At 42.6% G+C, this 15,724-nt stretch overlaps 1 protein-coding gene across 2 annotated transcripts in view; it reads left to right on the top strand.

Annotated features, from left to right (window-relative positions):
* Positions 1-15,724, top strand: part of plxna2 (plexin A2) — a 173,566-nt gene that overhangs the window by 141,285 nt on the left and 16,557 nt on the right. For both annotated transcript variants that reach the window (XM_085147225.1, XM_085147224.1), the window contains exons 18-25: positions 565-804; positions 1,589-1,732; positions 2,204-2,438; positions 3,932-4,074; positions 5,245-5,513; positions 13,511-13,577; positions 13,699-13,845; positions 14,507-14,666. In XM_085147225.1, the coding sequence (XP_085003351.1) occupies positions 565-804; positions 1,589-1,732; positions 2,204-2,438; positions 3,932-4,074; positions 5,245-5,513; positions 13,511-13,577; positions 13,699-13,845; positions 14,507-14,666 (1,405 nt within the window). The remainder of the gene's footprint in view (positions 1-564; positions 805-1,588; positions 1,733-2,203; positions 2,439-3,931; positions 4,075-5,244; positions 5,514-13,510; positions 13,578-13,698; positions 13,846-14,506; positions 14,667-15,724) is intronic.

Genomic DNA, 15,724 nt, shown 5'->3' with positions numbered 1-15,724 from the left:
AAGCAGGCCTCTCATCTGGGCAAACTTGAGAGAAGTAATAAAAGACCCATAGCTCAACCTCTTCCAGAGGAGACAGAGGAGAAATGCCTCCATCCTTTTGTGGTTGTTGGCCTGCAGTGTTTTTTAGTGAGGCTGTTGGAGCAATTTATTTTCAATTTTATAGAGGCTTCCTCTACAATAAAGATGGATTTAATGACAGAGAATAAATCCTATTTTTCTGAAAAGTATTTTGGCCTTTATAGGTCAATTATAAGGCTGGTGAGCACACCGCAGGGTTCAATGTTGAAACCAATGTGTTTCAGTTAGGATCGCACTTTAGGTTACAGAACACAGAGGATGGAGCAGATTATAGGACCAGAAGAAAAAGAGAAATCATAGCTTTTCTGAGCTGTTCAAGTTTATTCTGGATGACTGAATTGCAACTCTTCTTTCATTTAAAGGGCCACAGGCTATCATTTCGTGATGCGTTGATTGTTTCAGTGCAACACATCCCCAGTAGCATCACAGAAAGTTTAAAGTTTCTTCATAACATTTTTTTCTCTTCTCTTCGTTCACTCTCTCCAGGTGTGTAAGGTATTGAACACCACCAGCATGAGCTGCTTTGCTCCTTCTTTGATGGCAGAGTACCATCCAGGTTTGGACACCGTGAAGCATGCGGACGAGTTTGGATTCATCTTCAACAACGTCCAAGCGCTGCTGGTCTACAACAACACTAACCTACTCTACTACCCCAACCCCTACTTTGAACCGCTCAGCACCACAGGCATCCTTGAGCAAAAGCCAGGCTCACCCATCATTCTCAAGGTAAAGGAAATGCAGGATGGATTCACTTAATTCGCGGATTAAAGCCCCAATCTAGACCTATCATAATATTTATCATTTGTATTCTGCTGCTAAGTGGTCATTTCCATATACTCATAAGCTTTTCTCTAGTTGATTTTTATATACAAGTCCTATTATCTGGATGCTTCCATGTGTAAAAAAATCTAAATCGGTATGACATTCGCTTTCATAGATGTTTTGAAGCTTTGTTGAACTTCCTTTGTAGTGAACCCCTCTGGAGATTGTGTTCATCCTTTTGTTGCATCTCCCTGTTTGCCTGCATTTGTAATTGGTACAATCTCTGCTCCATTCTTGGCCAGGTCACTGTTGGAAAATACATTTTTCAACTCAATTAAAAATAAAAGATATGATGAAATAATATCCTTGGGAAAGATTTTAATTCCTTTTTCACTCAGTCATTATTATAATTTTGTATAGTAATTACAGTTGTATGTTTTGGGGATTTTTACTGGTATTCTTTGCCTGATAGATGGAGAGCAAGGAATTTGTCAAAATATATATTTCAATCCTTTTTCCTGATTACCAGCTGCTCCCACTGTAAAATATATCAGCCTGTCTGATCTTGGTATGGAATCGTATTGAGTGGCAGCTGTGCTCAAACCTAGGGATTTAATTTGTACTGTATTCAGGTGACATATCAGTGTGGCGCATTAAAAAAAATGTTTGATTTTTGTTGGTGTGTGTGTGTGTTTCTGAGTTTATCTTCAAATTTTACACCCCTCTGTTCATTGCTCTATGCCCACAGGGCAGAAACCTGGTTCCTCCAGCATCAGGAGGGGTGAAGCTTAACTACACAGTACTAATAGGAGAGACTCCCTGTTCTGTCACTGTGTCTGAGAGCCAGCTGCTGTGCGAGCCTCCCAACCTCACTGGGCAATACAAAGTCATGGTCAGTACTGGTCTGTTCTGGTGTTTTGTTATGGACCTAACTTTCTTTCCAACTTACTTTCCATCTATTCCTGTATTTGCAATTTTTTCTTTATAATAGTCAACCTCTAAGCTCTATTATTTGTGTTCTCATCATTGTTAATTCAGCTGAAGAAAAGGGGTCAAAGCGAGAGCAGCATGGTTGTGCTCTACATGTCAGAAGGTTCTGCCACAATCCACCGCAATTATTCTTATTCCACTTGCTTATTGAATGCAATGTTCGTACTATTTCCCTCTCAACATGATAATGGTCATGTATTTGCAGGCAGTTTTAGCAGAAAATATTTGAAAAGGTTTTGGTCTAATTTTCAATACTTGGTTGGCTTAATCATTTCTGTAAAACAACAATCATGTAACATACAGCTCAACTGCATGTTTTCAATCGCTCTTTTCGTTTTAACAGTCTCATGGTGACTCTTGCCTTTCTTGACAGGTTCAAGTAGGTGGTCTTCACGTATCTCCAGGTGCCGTGCACATCATGTCTGACAGCCTGCTGACCCTTCCGGCCATTGTTAGCATCGCTGCAGGTGGCGGTCTTCTCCTTATCATCGTCATCCTCGTCCTGATCGCCTACAAGCGAAAATCACGTGAAAATGATCTGACCCTTAAGCGCTTGCAGATGCAAATGGACAACCTGGAGTCACGAGTTGCCCTAGAGTGCAAAGAAGGTTAGTGTTAGTGTAGAATAGTAGATACAGACTTGATACAGCACTGCGAAGCAGACTGTTTGTTAAGTGCTTTGCTTAACCAATAGGCTTCTTTATCACTCAAAACAAATAAAAAGCATAAATATGTGTATGTGTTACTCAAATCATTCCGAGCTGTCTGCATGTTTTAAGTAATGTAAACATTACTTCAAATCTGGATCATCCTTGTTTTTTATCACAAAAGATTAACTCATTTAACTATGTGACCTTTTCCATCATGGAGTAGTTTACATGCTGTAAGCGATTTTTCACACAGCTAACATGAACTCTAAACATACTGGAACCAAACACACATTAGATATGAGACGCACAAACGTTCAAACTGCATTTTAAATTCTGCTGTAATTCTACAGTCATGTCTTCACAGCAGGTGTTTGTGTTTACGCTTTGTATGTCCGTATATATTTTTGTAACCATGATATGTTAAAACAAAAGTGAGCACTGATCGCTCTAGTTTCATTTTAGATGTGAGCGTCACATCATTTCCACATCGCTACACTGAAATAAACACTGTTGATTGCTCCTGCTGTTATCATTGGGGTTATTTTAGCTAGTCTGTGGCGAAAGTAAGGTTTAGGTCTGACAGTGTTGGTGCGATTTCATCAGCCAGAGGGGACCTTATTACTTATCCCCTCCAGCCACCCCTGATCAGCTGCCCCAATGTTATTATGTAGTAATAGAACACAATGGTCCAATGACAGAAACAGACAGACGGGCACATAGAGTAGGCAAACAGAGGGAATCATACACAGGTAGCCTTAGGACAGAAGAAGATTAATGTTTTAACCATTAGCATTGGCCTGGCGAGTACTTCCCCGCGGGGTGGATTTAGATAGCTACCAGAGTTCCTCCTTATGAGTGTATATATACACTGTGAGTCCATGTGTTGGTGTGTAAACCAATGTGTCACAGGGGACTTTGGTACCAGGAGGTGAGGGCTAAGACTGGTTAGAGATGGTGGGATTTTGAGGAGGGTTTTAGGAGACGACTGCTGCTCCTGTGATAGGCTGCAGGCAGGGAGCCTCCCCAAGGGCGGCGAAGCAAGGCAACAGAGCCGTGGGCTTGAACCAGAGTCAGTCAGGATGGAGCCAATTAACTAGTGCTCACCTGCAGCTTCACACTGAGATGCCACACTCTTTGGGGCCTTTGCTTCAGCCAATTTACTGAGGAGTAGATAAAAATGAGTAAGTAAGAAAAGGAGGTTTGTGTGTATATGTGTGTGAAAAGTGAATGTAAAAGAGGGAGGGAGAGAGATGTAAAATATTGAGTTCCTCTGACATGAAGACTATCTTGAGCGTTCTGTCATCTTCATCATAGCAGCAGTAAGCCCCATGAAGATAAGAAGGATTCACATATTTGGTCCTTGGGGATTAAATAACAGTTTTATTTTCAGGATGCCTTTCACAAGCGCTCCCTTCAACTTGTCTCGTTTCTCTGCCTTCCTTCTCTTCTAGCCTTTGCCGAGTTACAGACAGACATCAATGAGCTCACCAGTGACCTCGACAGAGCTGGTATCCCCTATCTGGATTACAGAACCTATGCCATGAGGGTCCTCTTCCCCGGCATAGAGGATCATCCTGTCCTCAGAGAACTGGAGGTAACTATGACCAGAGTGCAAGAGAGAGATACATTTTTAAAAAAAGAGAGGAAGGACAAGGGAACTTGAGTGTGAGCTGAAATAAATACATAAATATACAAAGTGGACTAAAGAGAGAGAGCCAAACGGCATGTCTGCCTTGACCACTTCTCCCATAGGCTAACCGTAAGTGGGAAATTGCTGAAGGGGGGAAAGGATACCAGTGTGCCATCTATCCTTTCTACACTCTGGTCTCACACGCACACACACACAGTCAGTCAGGCTGGGCAGCATACACATACACATATATATACACCTCACATGCAAGCTCCCTCATGGAAAACAGGGTCTCAGCACATGGCTATTTCATCCACCAGTGACTGCAGTATGAGGGGTAATGAAGTGAGTAATTCCCAATCCTCAAGCAGAACTTTGGGTTCTTCCAATGGGGGGAAAAACTGGCTGGTTAACACTTTTTCCTCCTCTTCGAGGGGCCAGAGTAGTTCTAGGAAATGACTTTATTTTATGTTGTTGAGACTGGTGTCCAGAGGATGAAACTATCAGGGATAAGAAAATTAATCATAGTAGAGATTAAAGTCAGCAGTGTGAGTCAGGCTAACTAGCCAGATGTAGTTAGTTAAGTGGATAGTTGCTCAGGTAAGGTTAGCCGTGTTTGCAAGAGATCAAAGGAAATGCAATGTCACATCTTAGAGCAGTGGCATTTGGTGAGTCATATAAATTTGGCATTGCCTGCCAGAGGACACATATTTTTATGCAAACTTCAGGAAAACAGTCATGGGTGCTCAAACGAGTACAAAGCGAATATTACTTAGATTGTTTTACCCTGAAAGCTTGTTTAACATTTAATTTGAAAGTGAAATGACAGCTAACTCGATGTACAATGCTTTTTTAACTGGGACCCGGTCAATAATTGATTAAGATCTTCTCAGTTACTCATCATGAGCCAGAGCTTCTTTCTGCCTGAGGTGAAACATGAGTGAAGATTTTGGTGCCTTTGGAAAAAATCTTTATTTTTTCTGAGGCAAGGTCACAAAGAAAGTTAAAGAGCAACGAACCCTTTCAACCAATATTTCAGCAACGTATCATTAAAGGTATTACTAAGCGAATCCCTGCTTGATACTCATTAGCCTTAACTCGTGCACTGTTGTTGCCTCTGTTTTTTCGGTGCAGGTGTCAGGTAATGGCCAGCAGAACGTGGAGAAGGCCCTGAAGCTGTTTGGCCAGCTCATCAACAACAAAGTGTTCCTGCTCACCTTCATCCGAACACTGGAAATGCAGCGCTCTTTCTCCATGAGGGACCGCGGCAATGTGGCCTCACTTATCATGACTGCCCTTCAAGGACGACTGGAGTATGCCACCGATGTCCTTAAACACCTGCTGTCAGACCTGATTGACCGCAACCTGGAGAGCAAGAACCATCCCAAACTGCTGCTGCGCAGGTAACACGGCAATAATGTTCCTTCATGATATAAAGACTTGAATGTGCCCAACTGAACTTAAACCTTACTTGTTTGTTCCATCTTATTATAAAGCTTCAAATAGTTAAACGAAGAAATGAATGAACACTAAATAAGACAAACAAAGGCCTCTCTATTGTGCACAATTGTAATGAGAATGCCTTAATCCTCGGTAATGCTGTTTGTTTGGCATAGCTTTATAATATTGAGCCAGAAAGGATAAAAACACACAGCATTACTGTTTATCCCCTCATATGCGATGCTGTTCTTTGATAGCTATGTAGATAACAAAAACAGAACGTTCATTAGCAGAAGAAGAGGTGCAGCATCATATAACGTTTTTAGACAGATGGATCTCATCTCTGATTTTTGCGGATGATGTGGTTCTGTTGGCTTCATCGGGTGAGGGCCTCCAGCTCGCACTGGAGCGGTTCGCAGCCGAGTGTGAAGCAGCGGGAATGAGGATCAGCACCTCCAAATCTGAGGCCATGGTTCTCAGCCGGAAAAGGGTGGAGTGCCCACTCCGGGTCGGGGATGAGGTCCTGCCCCAAGTGGAGGAGTTCAAGTATCTCGGGGTCTTGTTCGCGAGTGATGGGAGAAGGGAGCCAGAGGTCGACAGACGGATTGGGGCTGCAGCTGCAGTAATGCAGACGCTGCACCGGTCCGTCGTGGTGAAGAGGGAGCTGAGTGTAAAAGCGAAGCTCTCAATTTACCGGTCGATCTACGTCCCTACCCTCACCTATGGCCACGAGCTGTGGGTAGTGACCGAAAGGACGAGATCGCGGATACAAGCGGCGGAAATGAGCTTCCTCCGAAGGGTGGCTGGCATCTCCCTTAGAGATAGGGTGAGAAGTTCGGCCATCCGGGAGGGGCTCAGAGTAGAGCCGCTGCTTCTCCACATCGAAAGGAGCCAGCTGAGGTGGTTTGGGCATCTGGTAAGGATGCCCCCTGGGCGCCTCCTGGGTGAGGTGTTCCAGGCATGTCCCACCGGGAGGAGGCCCCGGGGCAGACCCAGGACACGCTGGAGAGATTATATCTCTCGGCTGGCCTGGGAACGCCTTGGTGTTCCCTCGGATGAGCTGGAGGAGGTGGCTGGGGAGAGGGAGGTCTGGGCCTCTTTGCTTAGGCTGCTGCCCCCGCGACCCGGCCCCGGATAAAGCGGATGAAGATGGATGGATGGATGGATAGACAGATGGATAGGTTTTGATGCATTCCTGATCACATGCATTCCTATTTCCACATGTTTGCATGTAGACACTTCGCAGAATCACACTTGTAATTAGTGTTATGGAACTTGTACATCTGCAGCACAATGAGATAAACAACATGCAATATTTGCACGAGGAGCAACATCTGAGCTCTCTGCATAATTCCACATCCCCTCTAGCTTCCGTCTTTCCCACCGCTCTCTCTAAATACCAGTGTCACTCTAACTTATCCTCCGAGCTCAGGCTCTTTATAAAACATTTAGAAGTGGTTCAGCTGAACTTTTTTTTCCCTGTGTATCAAGTGTACATTGTTTCTCTGGGAAGTTAGAATGACGTGTTAAAACTTTAAACACCTAAGTTCCTGCTCAGGTTTCCGCAGCTGCTTTTGGCAAACAAAGTAGCTTAAAAAATATGTGCAAAGTCCGTCACGGTCCTTCGTAAAGCCTGGCTGCTCTGTGCATGATTTTGGCGATGTTTACTTTACTAAATAAGATGAGACCGTGAGAACAGGCAGCTGCTTTGTTTCCAAACATCCTTTTTCTGCTGTCAGTGCTCCTTATTTCAGATACATTTAATAAATGTTTCTATTTTTTTTTTTTAAAGTCATGTTAATAGTCGAGCTTAAATTACTGCCAGATAGAAAAGACCCTGCATATTGACAGAGGAATTGACTAAAGCATCGCAGCATCAAATGGACTTGGATTAAGCTGTTATTTTACATGACAATAGGGCTCCATGTCACCTCTAAGTTTTCATTATCCGTTTCATTATGTTCTTATTAGGAACACAGTGGTACATAATCCTCAGGTCCCGCCTTTGCAGCCTGGAGGGCTAAATGTCCTATAGTTTTTGCATTTCAGTCCCCATTTTTATGAAAAATTTAAGGGATTAGTGATTTGACATGGCTCTTTGCTGTTGTTGTCTTCCTCGTTGCCTATTTGGAGAAAAGCCGACGTGAAGCCAGCCAGCTGACTCACACACACGTTCAAACACACTCGCACATCTGTGATGATAGTCAAATTGAACATTTCTCTAAGCAGTAATTGTGTTTGTGCAGGCCGTAGAGTGAGGCTGCTGGGCTGTGCTTTGTTGCCATTTTCCCGTTCAGCTGTATTTTTTCTGTCACGTCTCCTCAGTTTGTTTTTTATTACATATAACAAGGTAGTGAAACACCTGCTATTATTCCAGCATGCCCTTTGTTTTGTTGCTTTAATAAAATAGCTGTATTTGGACAGATGCTTGTGCTTTTGCATCATGTATCTTTTGGGGTACAGTGTGTATTTCTGTAGATATCATGCTTGTTAGAACACACAGATATAAATCTGTGCTGACTATATTGGATTCCGGTGATATGAATTTCTAATGCATAATTAGTGAGCTTACGCTTATGCAAAATTCACACAACTACAATAGTTCGGCAACATACATCAAGGACATCCAAGGCAACCAAATCACTTTATTCATTCAATTCGATTCAAACCAAGTTTTCAAACTAGCAGGCTCTACATTTCAAGAGGAAACAATAAAGACAAGAGCTACAAATACTGAGAACTGCTTTCATCTGTGATGGGTTTAAGCGGCTCATCACGATCCCACAATTTAATAGTAACCAGAGTTTAATACGCAATGTTCTCAAATTGTTGTTTATTAAAGATTGCAGTTGCTCATATATGCACATCTCTGACATCAAAAGTGTATGTGTGTTTATGTGCGCATGTACAGATATTTTAAAAAAAGACGTCTGTGAAAATTCTACAGGGAACATTTCAAGCTTTACAGTGAGATGTGTTCAGAGTACGAACGCTATATACTGCAGTGTATATTTATACTACAAAACACAGCAGGTACAGTATATATGCACAGCTTTGTCATCAAACTGAGCTGTTATCTGTGCAGTAAGTTGGTGTGGGAAGCTGGAGCACCATGCTGTTACTAGCTTTTGCACAGAAAAAAGGGGAGGAGGGGTGTCGGGTGTGGAATTCTAATTAAACAACTAATAAGCCTATTAATTGAACGGATTATACCGAGGTTTGCAAGTCTTTCCACAGATAAATTTCCAAGTTGTGTTTGCAGCACATTCAAGATGCTGATTGTAAAAGCAGGCTCTCATTAGCATTGACACCGCACCTCCTCTTACTTCTCACCACCTCTGCCTCCATTACAGCTAATTTCTCCAGTCCTCTCAAATATTCTGTCTCTCACACGGGAGATTATCTGCAGATAGCATGTTTTCTATATTTGAGTATTTAATTGCTGATGCACTATCTACACTACATTGGGAATGATAATGTTAATTAATTAATATCCTTGTGCAGTTTTAAGGTATGCAGCTTTCTTGCTAAGTGTGCAGGTTTAAAGGTGGGTTAAATGGAACAGCAAAAGAAACAGCCCTCTTCCTTAAAACGCATAAGGTGTCTGCACAGATCTGATGGTGCATTTACTAACTGTAGACGTGATGATGTATGGACTAATATGTATATAACTTTAATAAATATGCAGCTAGCAATTTAAAAACATATTTTCCCCTGAAGAAGTTGACACTGAATGGGTTAAAGAATTATGTCACAGACTTGAAATGAATCCGTGTGACATGCCTCTTGGCAGAGTAAGCCTAAAAAGTAAACCATTGCCATCTGCAGTATTTGAGGAAGTAGTTAACCTCATTGTAGCTGAAAGGAATACAACACAGCTCTTGTCACTGAGAAGGTTTGATGGTAGGTTGAATGTCTCTGAAAGCCAGGGGGGAATTTGGAAATCTTATACACCAGTTACACCAGACATATACACACTTTTTACTCTTAAGCTCAGCAGAGTGCCCGGCCCCATTTTACCATCAATCATATCAGACTAGTGAAAACAAATTATAGCACATTGTACATTATCTTGCGTTTATGCAGCATTCAGCCCCAGTCAGTTAAGTTCCTGGAATCATATTTGAAGGGTGCACTCGTGCTCTCTTGAGGGTTGCTTTTCAGAGAAACTCCTGTCTGTTTGGTATTTAAAGATTTCAAATACCTTCTGTTGTCTTTGCCTTGATAAGGAATGATTTTGTCTCACAGTCACTTTCATTCCCCTAAAAGCTTTTTGAAAGTGATATCTAAGCTTTGTGTTTGATTTTAACACTCTTCAGTGCGCTAAGTGGAGTTGATGAAGCACCCCATATTGTTTGGATTGTATTTACCACCATTAGTGCTCTTGTGTTCACGTTCTCTCTGTGTCCTATCATTCCAGTTCTCCCATTCTCTATATGTACCTTGTCCTCTGGCCATCTTTCTGCCCCTCCAGTTTCTCAGACTTTTACAGATTAAATGACCCCTATCAAAACATGCTTTTTTATGCATTAAAGTCTCTTCTCCATTGTCTCCATCTATAAGTTTTCTCAAAGCTTCTTGATTTACCCAGTTTCACTTTCTCTTCTTTATAATGCTCTTTTAATGGAATCACTGAACATCGCCTCTATCACCTTGAGACTTTTCAATCTTGTATTATTTTTCTCCTACGCGTTTTTGTAATGAGATTTCCGCCCATGCAGAGCAATGGAGTACAGCATTATTAAGAGAGTGAGTATTGTGTTTGGCATTAGTTTCACTGAAAGACATTCAACTGGCTGCTAAAATAGCCCCCCCCAGTCCACCCTAGTTGCCATTAGGAGACCAGAGATGGGGCCTGTCTTAAGCACTATGTGGGATAATGAAATCCTGATGTTCATTAATGAAACTCAATTAATAGAAAGAAGGAAGTGGAGGCAGATGAGAAGGAGGACAAGAAGAGAAGGAGAAGGAGGAGAACAAAGGGCTCTCCCCCCGCCCGACATTCAAGTGAAGAGATATTAAAGGGGAGTCAGCACAGCCCCCTCACAAAGGCTTTATTTGACTTCCTTCTTCGAGACTTGCTGAGCTTATTAAAATACTTAATAGGTTTCATTAACTTCTAACACACTCAAGTCTCATACAGGCAGGGAGGGGCACATGGTAAGCATGAGGTGGGGGGGTATAAAGAGGGGTGAATTCTTGTAGAGGAAGGAGGGCAATTACTCAGGGATTTGGAGTATTGTCCAAAAAAATCCACAATATATTCAAGTTTATTCAGCATGAAAACACAGCCTCAGGCTCTTATGGATCCTTATTATGTTTTCAAATGACTTTTTTTAAACCTTGGAAAAATACTTTGTCTTTCTCTATGTATGTATTCTCTCTGTTGTGTAGATATAGTGCTGTGCAAAAGTCTTGAGCCACCCCTTATTTCTTGGTATTTTGCTTCCAAAGAGCCAGATTTTTCTTATAGTTTTAAACGGTCTTAAGCAACAGTTCCTCGGGCTTTCTGCAAGTCTTTCAAAGTTCTCCATTGTCAGAGGAATGTGTTTTTGTTAAACCAACACTGACCTATGACCCATTCAAGCTCAAAAGGCCACCTAACCCAAAGGATGAACCGGTGTTGTGTACACACATAACAGAAAACTTAGCAAAGAACCAATTTTAATTATAATATGATTATAAATATAGTCAAGGTCTGGAGAGACCTTGTCAATCATCCATGTCAATCATGGATTAGCCTCCCCAGAGTCCAAAGCTCCACATATTTTAAATGTTTTGGTGATCATGTGTACAGAGAATGCAGCCAACATCCAATGCATGTCCTTTGGAATGTCCTCAAAAAGCCTAGAGAACTACATAAAGAAATTATGAGAAAGGTTGCGTAAGACTTCAGGCTGTGCTGAAGAATAAAAGTGGTCATAACACTTTCAAGCTTGGTAGAGTTGCACGATGTCTATTTTTGCCTTATATATTTTATTTCCATTTATATCTACATATTTCAGTAAATCGGTGGACCTATTTTCCATAAATAAAATAAGTGGTGCAAGACTTTTGCACAGTACTGTACGTATGTGGAATGACAAAGAGGACAGAACAATAGAGCTTGTATGTTTCCCCCCCAAAGAGAATGCATTGTCACACACACAGACATACATGCACACAAGCGTGCAATCTTTCAGCTCCTCAGCATTGTTTACTCCCTCCTCCTGTACCTGAAACTGGGTGAACTAATGTACACGCTCCCCCCGCTGGCACATCACACTTCAAATAAGCTGTCACACAAGTCTCCATCCTCTCAACAAGCTGCCAATAGACTGGCCAGCACTCTCGTTGGCAGGGGAATAGCCTCCAGGCGTGGAAGACAACATCGCAATTCGACCGCACATCATTCAAAACAAAATATAACCTCCGCTCGTCTGTCCTGGAGCTGAAGGAAAGTTTTGTATTTGCAAGTAAAAAAAATAGACCAATACCTCATTCAATCTCAATTTAATGAGAGAGAAAGAACGACTGACGCTTTATCTCGTCTCACTGACTAAATTGTTGGCTCTTGTAACCTCGCTGGTTCGCGCAATCCTGCTGGGACTCCTGCGTTGGTCCCAGACTCTTGCTCATAGCCTTCAAACACGACTTAACGCAATTATCTCCACAATAGTCATAATCTCCCTTCAGGTCCATTCAGAGCCTGAATAGGTATAATCATGCCTAGCACTATTGAGGAGACGGAAGCCTTCTAACTTGTCTTTAATACCTGGCTGCTCCGATTCCAGCTAATCCCCAGTTCAGCACAGTATGCTATAAAGACCTTCCATCATATCCACCAGAGTAATCACAGTAATTTCCTGCTACATTAAGAGGGTCATTTTTTCCACCGCACTGTCATTTAAATTGGCAATGCTCATGGACAGACTGACTGGCAGTGATCATTCACGGCCAGGTGACAAACGCAGGCTTCAAACAGCAGTGCAGTTTACCATGTTTACCATTTACCATGTTAACTTGTGATTAGTGTTTATAGTAGCTATGTTAGAGCTAGCAGGAGGAATGACACTGACAATAATACAGGCCAAAAGCTAGCTGTTAAAAAAAACAGTTTGTGTTCCAAAACAGCTTGGTATTGGTGTGTTCCTTTGCAGGAAGCCTTGTGCAGTCGTCAAATAACAACAGAGTAAGGTAGAAGCGCTTTTACTAGATGAGGTGGAAGCTACTTGTTGTTATTCATCTCAGGTGCTTGTCCACCCAGAACTAACCCTTTCATCTATGCTTCATGCTCGTTAACCATTCCCACCTGGCTGGATTCTGTTTTTTATTTAAGTGCAGCTTCTGCTTCTCTAGTGTCCCATGATGGTGCTAATGAGGCAGTGGGAGGATGTTTGTCTGGCATTCAGAGAAAGATACGAGTCGAAATCATAAAGGAGTCATACGCTGTCCTCTCGTGTTCTCTGCGATAGAAATAGTCGAGGGGTCATTGCGCACTCGTGTTTTTTCATGCTCAATCAAGCCCGGCAGTACGCTGTACCCCCTGTGTGATTGACTGGGAAGGGAGAGGAGGTACGGAGGAGGAAGAAGAGAGGAAATGAGAGGAGAGGAGATCGTTTTGGCTGTGATCAGGCGTTACCTGGCAGTGACAGCACTCGTCTCTCTCAACAGCTGAGGCTTGTCACAGCTGCTGATGTCCCACTGTGTTGAACCACACGTGAATAATCAAGCTCGCACACATTGGCTCACACTCATGCATACTCAATCACGCACACATACACACAGGCCATACACGTACATGCACAAATGCCCGCTCTCTGATCTGCTCTGTTCACTCACTGTGACCACAGACTGACATCCATGCCCTCCCTGAAGTTTATAACCTTATAACCTCCTGAAATATTAAACTCTTTCTTACTAAATGTTTTGAAATAAGATTTTAAAAAGTAACATTTGGACTTTTTTAATGTATTTTCAGGACGGAATCGGTTGCAGAGAAGATGCTGACAAACTGGTTCGCTTTCCTCCTTCACAAGTTCCTCAAGGTTAGTCCAATACAGTGATAGTTTGTTTTATTTATTTTGATATCATTAAACTTTCTTGAAATATCTGATGTTACATGCTGTTCTCATGTGCGAATCTGTGGATTTGTTTGTGTGTGTGCAGGAGTGTGCTGGAGAGCCTCTATTCATGCTGTATTGTGCCATCAAGCAGCAGATGGAAAAGGGGCCCATCGATGCTATCACTGGAGAGGCCCGTTACTCCCTAAGTGAAGACAAGCTCATCCGCCAACAGATCGAGTACAAAACCCTGGTAAGTCACACTTCACCAGCCTCACAGAAACTGTGCACACTGGCTCAAAGGCATACTGAAGTACAGGTTGTGCTTGACTAAGAAACGTCTAAGTAAGATTGTGGCTAAAATGCTGCTCACAAGAATCACAGACTCCAATATACCAAACAATAAATCAGATTTTAAGATGTCATAGCCATGTTTGCTATGTTGGAGTTCTTCATTCTAGTGCAGGAAGAAAATTAACTAATTATCCCACTACCTCCAGTGTTGGCCCAACATCAGAGTGGGTGGCTGTGGAGACTGGAACACACCAAACCCTCTATATACACAGACAAATGCACAGAGAAAAAAAACACTCACAGAGTCAGCATGTGACATGACAATGGTCTGATTGCTCTGACTGGAAATTTGGCTCATTACATGCTAACACCCCGGCAGAGCTGGAAATTGGTGTCCCGCCGAAGGTGTGAAATTAGATTTTTGGATGCCAGCAAGAGCGGAAATGGTTTTTCGAAGCTCCTGCCATGCTCCGAGGAGACTCTAATGAGGGCAAAGCTTCAAGCTGGACCAAAGTCCAGCCAGTAACAGGACACCTCAAGCTTTTTGCTCTGCTCTCACGTTTTCCTTTTCTTTGATATTTCATCCCCTCACCCACTCTTCTCTTTTCCCTTATTTGCAGATCCTAAACTGTGTGAACCCAGACAATGAAAACAGTCCAGAGATTCCAGTAAAGGTGCTGAACTGTGACACCATCACCCAAGTGAAGGAGAAGATACTGGATGCTGTTTACAAGAACATGCCCTATTCTCAGCGGCCACGTGCTGTCGACATGGACCTCGGTAGGGGGCAAACACACACCCGAGCACAAATAAATACACAAACACACACAACACTCACAGATGCAGCTGGCAGGTGTAAAGTCCTTCACACCCACAGATTAATGTATCAGTCAGAGAAAACCTAGCCACGTGTACAGATTATTGGTGCATTAGTGTGATAAAAGCTGTGTTCTAGCAGCCCAGCCAGGTAACCAGCTTCGGTGTACTGCTGCCAGGCTTTCTATCAAACTGACTGACAGTATGCGGCGCATCCCTCCGTCTGGCAGCTTTTACTATTTGGTAGCGCCAATAAGACAAAGTAGATCGAGATAGAGAAGTGGGCTCGTCTTTGTGTGTGTGCGTGTTTGTGTTTATGATGTGGGTGTGTGAGTGGCCAACACAAGTAAGAGCTGGCAGCATGGCAAACCAGCGCCACTGCCATTTCCATCCTCGCTTGGTATGGTATGCAGCAAAAACACAGCTTGCTGCATACCATCCATCACTCCACAGTATCGCTCTCAGTGCATCTGTTGCCTCCTTCTCAAAAATAATTGCATCTCTATAAGAGCGTCTTTTGTTCTTCAGCTTTATCTGGAGATTTGAGTGTAGGTTAGAGGGTTTGAGGAGTATGTTATGTCAAACAGGAATATCATATGGTCATCTGGCGGATGCACAAACTCATAGAACTTAGTGAATGAGAAGCAATTTGATGATCGCTACCAGTATGAGGCCCACAGTGACTATCCACTTTCCACTTTTAGCATACTTATCATTTCATTACCCCACAATGACCTGTCAGCTGCTGCCCTCCCACAGTGCTTATAATCTCTACCTGTTACCCCTACCTCCTATTTTTTTTTTCCTTTGAAAGGAGGTGATTTTCTCATTGCTCATTTTTTTTTCATCCTGTCTTGTCTGCTCTCCTCTTCTTTTTTTTTTTCTGACCCCGATGGGCCAACTGCTGCGTAAGTGACACAAGTACCAATTAAAGTGTGCAGCCTGCCTGAATATACATCTTACAATTGTTCGTGTGTAATGTTTAATTAAGATGCGCGTCAATCCAAGTCTGTGAGAGGAGC

Source organism: Neolamprologus multifasciatus, chromosome 20 (assembly GCF_963576455.1).
Source record: "Neolamprologus multifasciatus chromosome 20, fNeoMul1.2, whole genome shotgun sequence".
Classification (NCBI taxonomy): domain Eukaryota; kingdom Metazoa; phylum Chordata; class Actinopteri; order Cichliformes; family Cichlidae; genus Neolamprologus; species Neolamprologus multifasciatus.
This window is presented reverse-complemented; position numbering and strand designations above follow the sequence as displayed.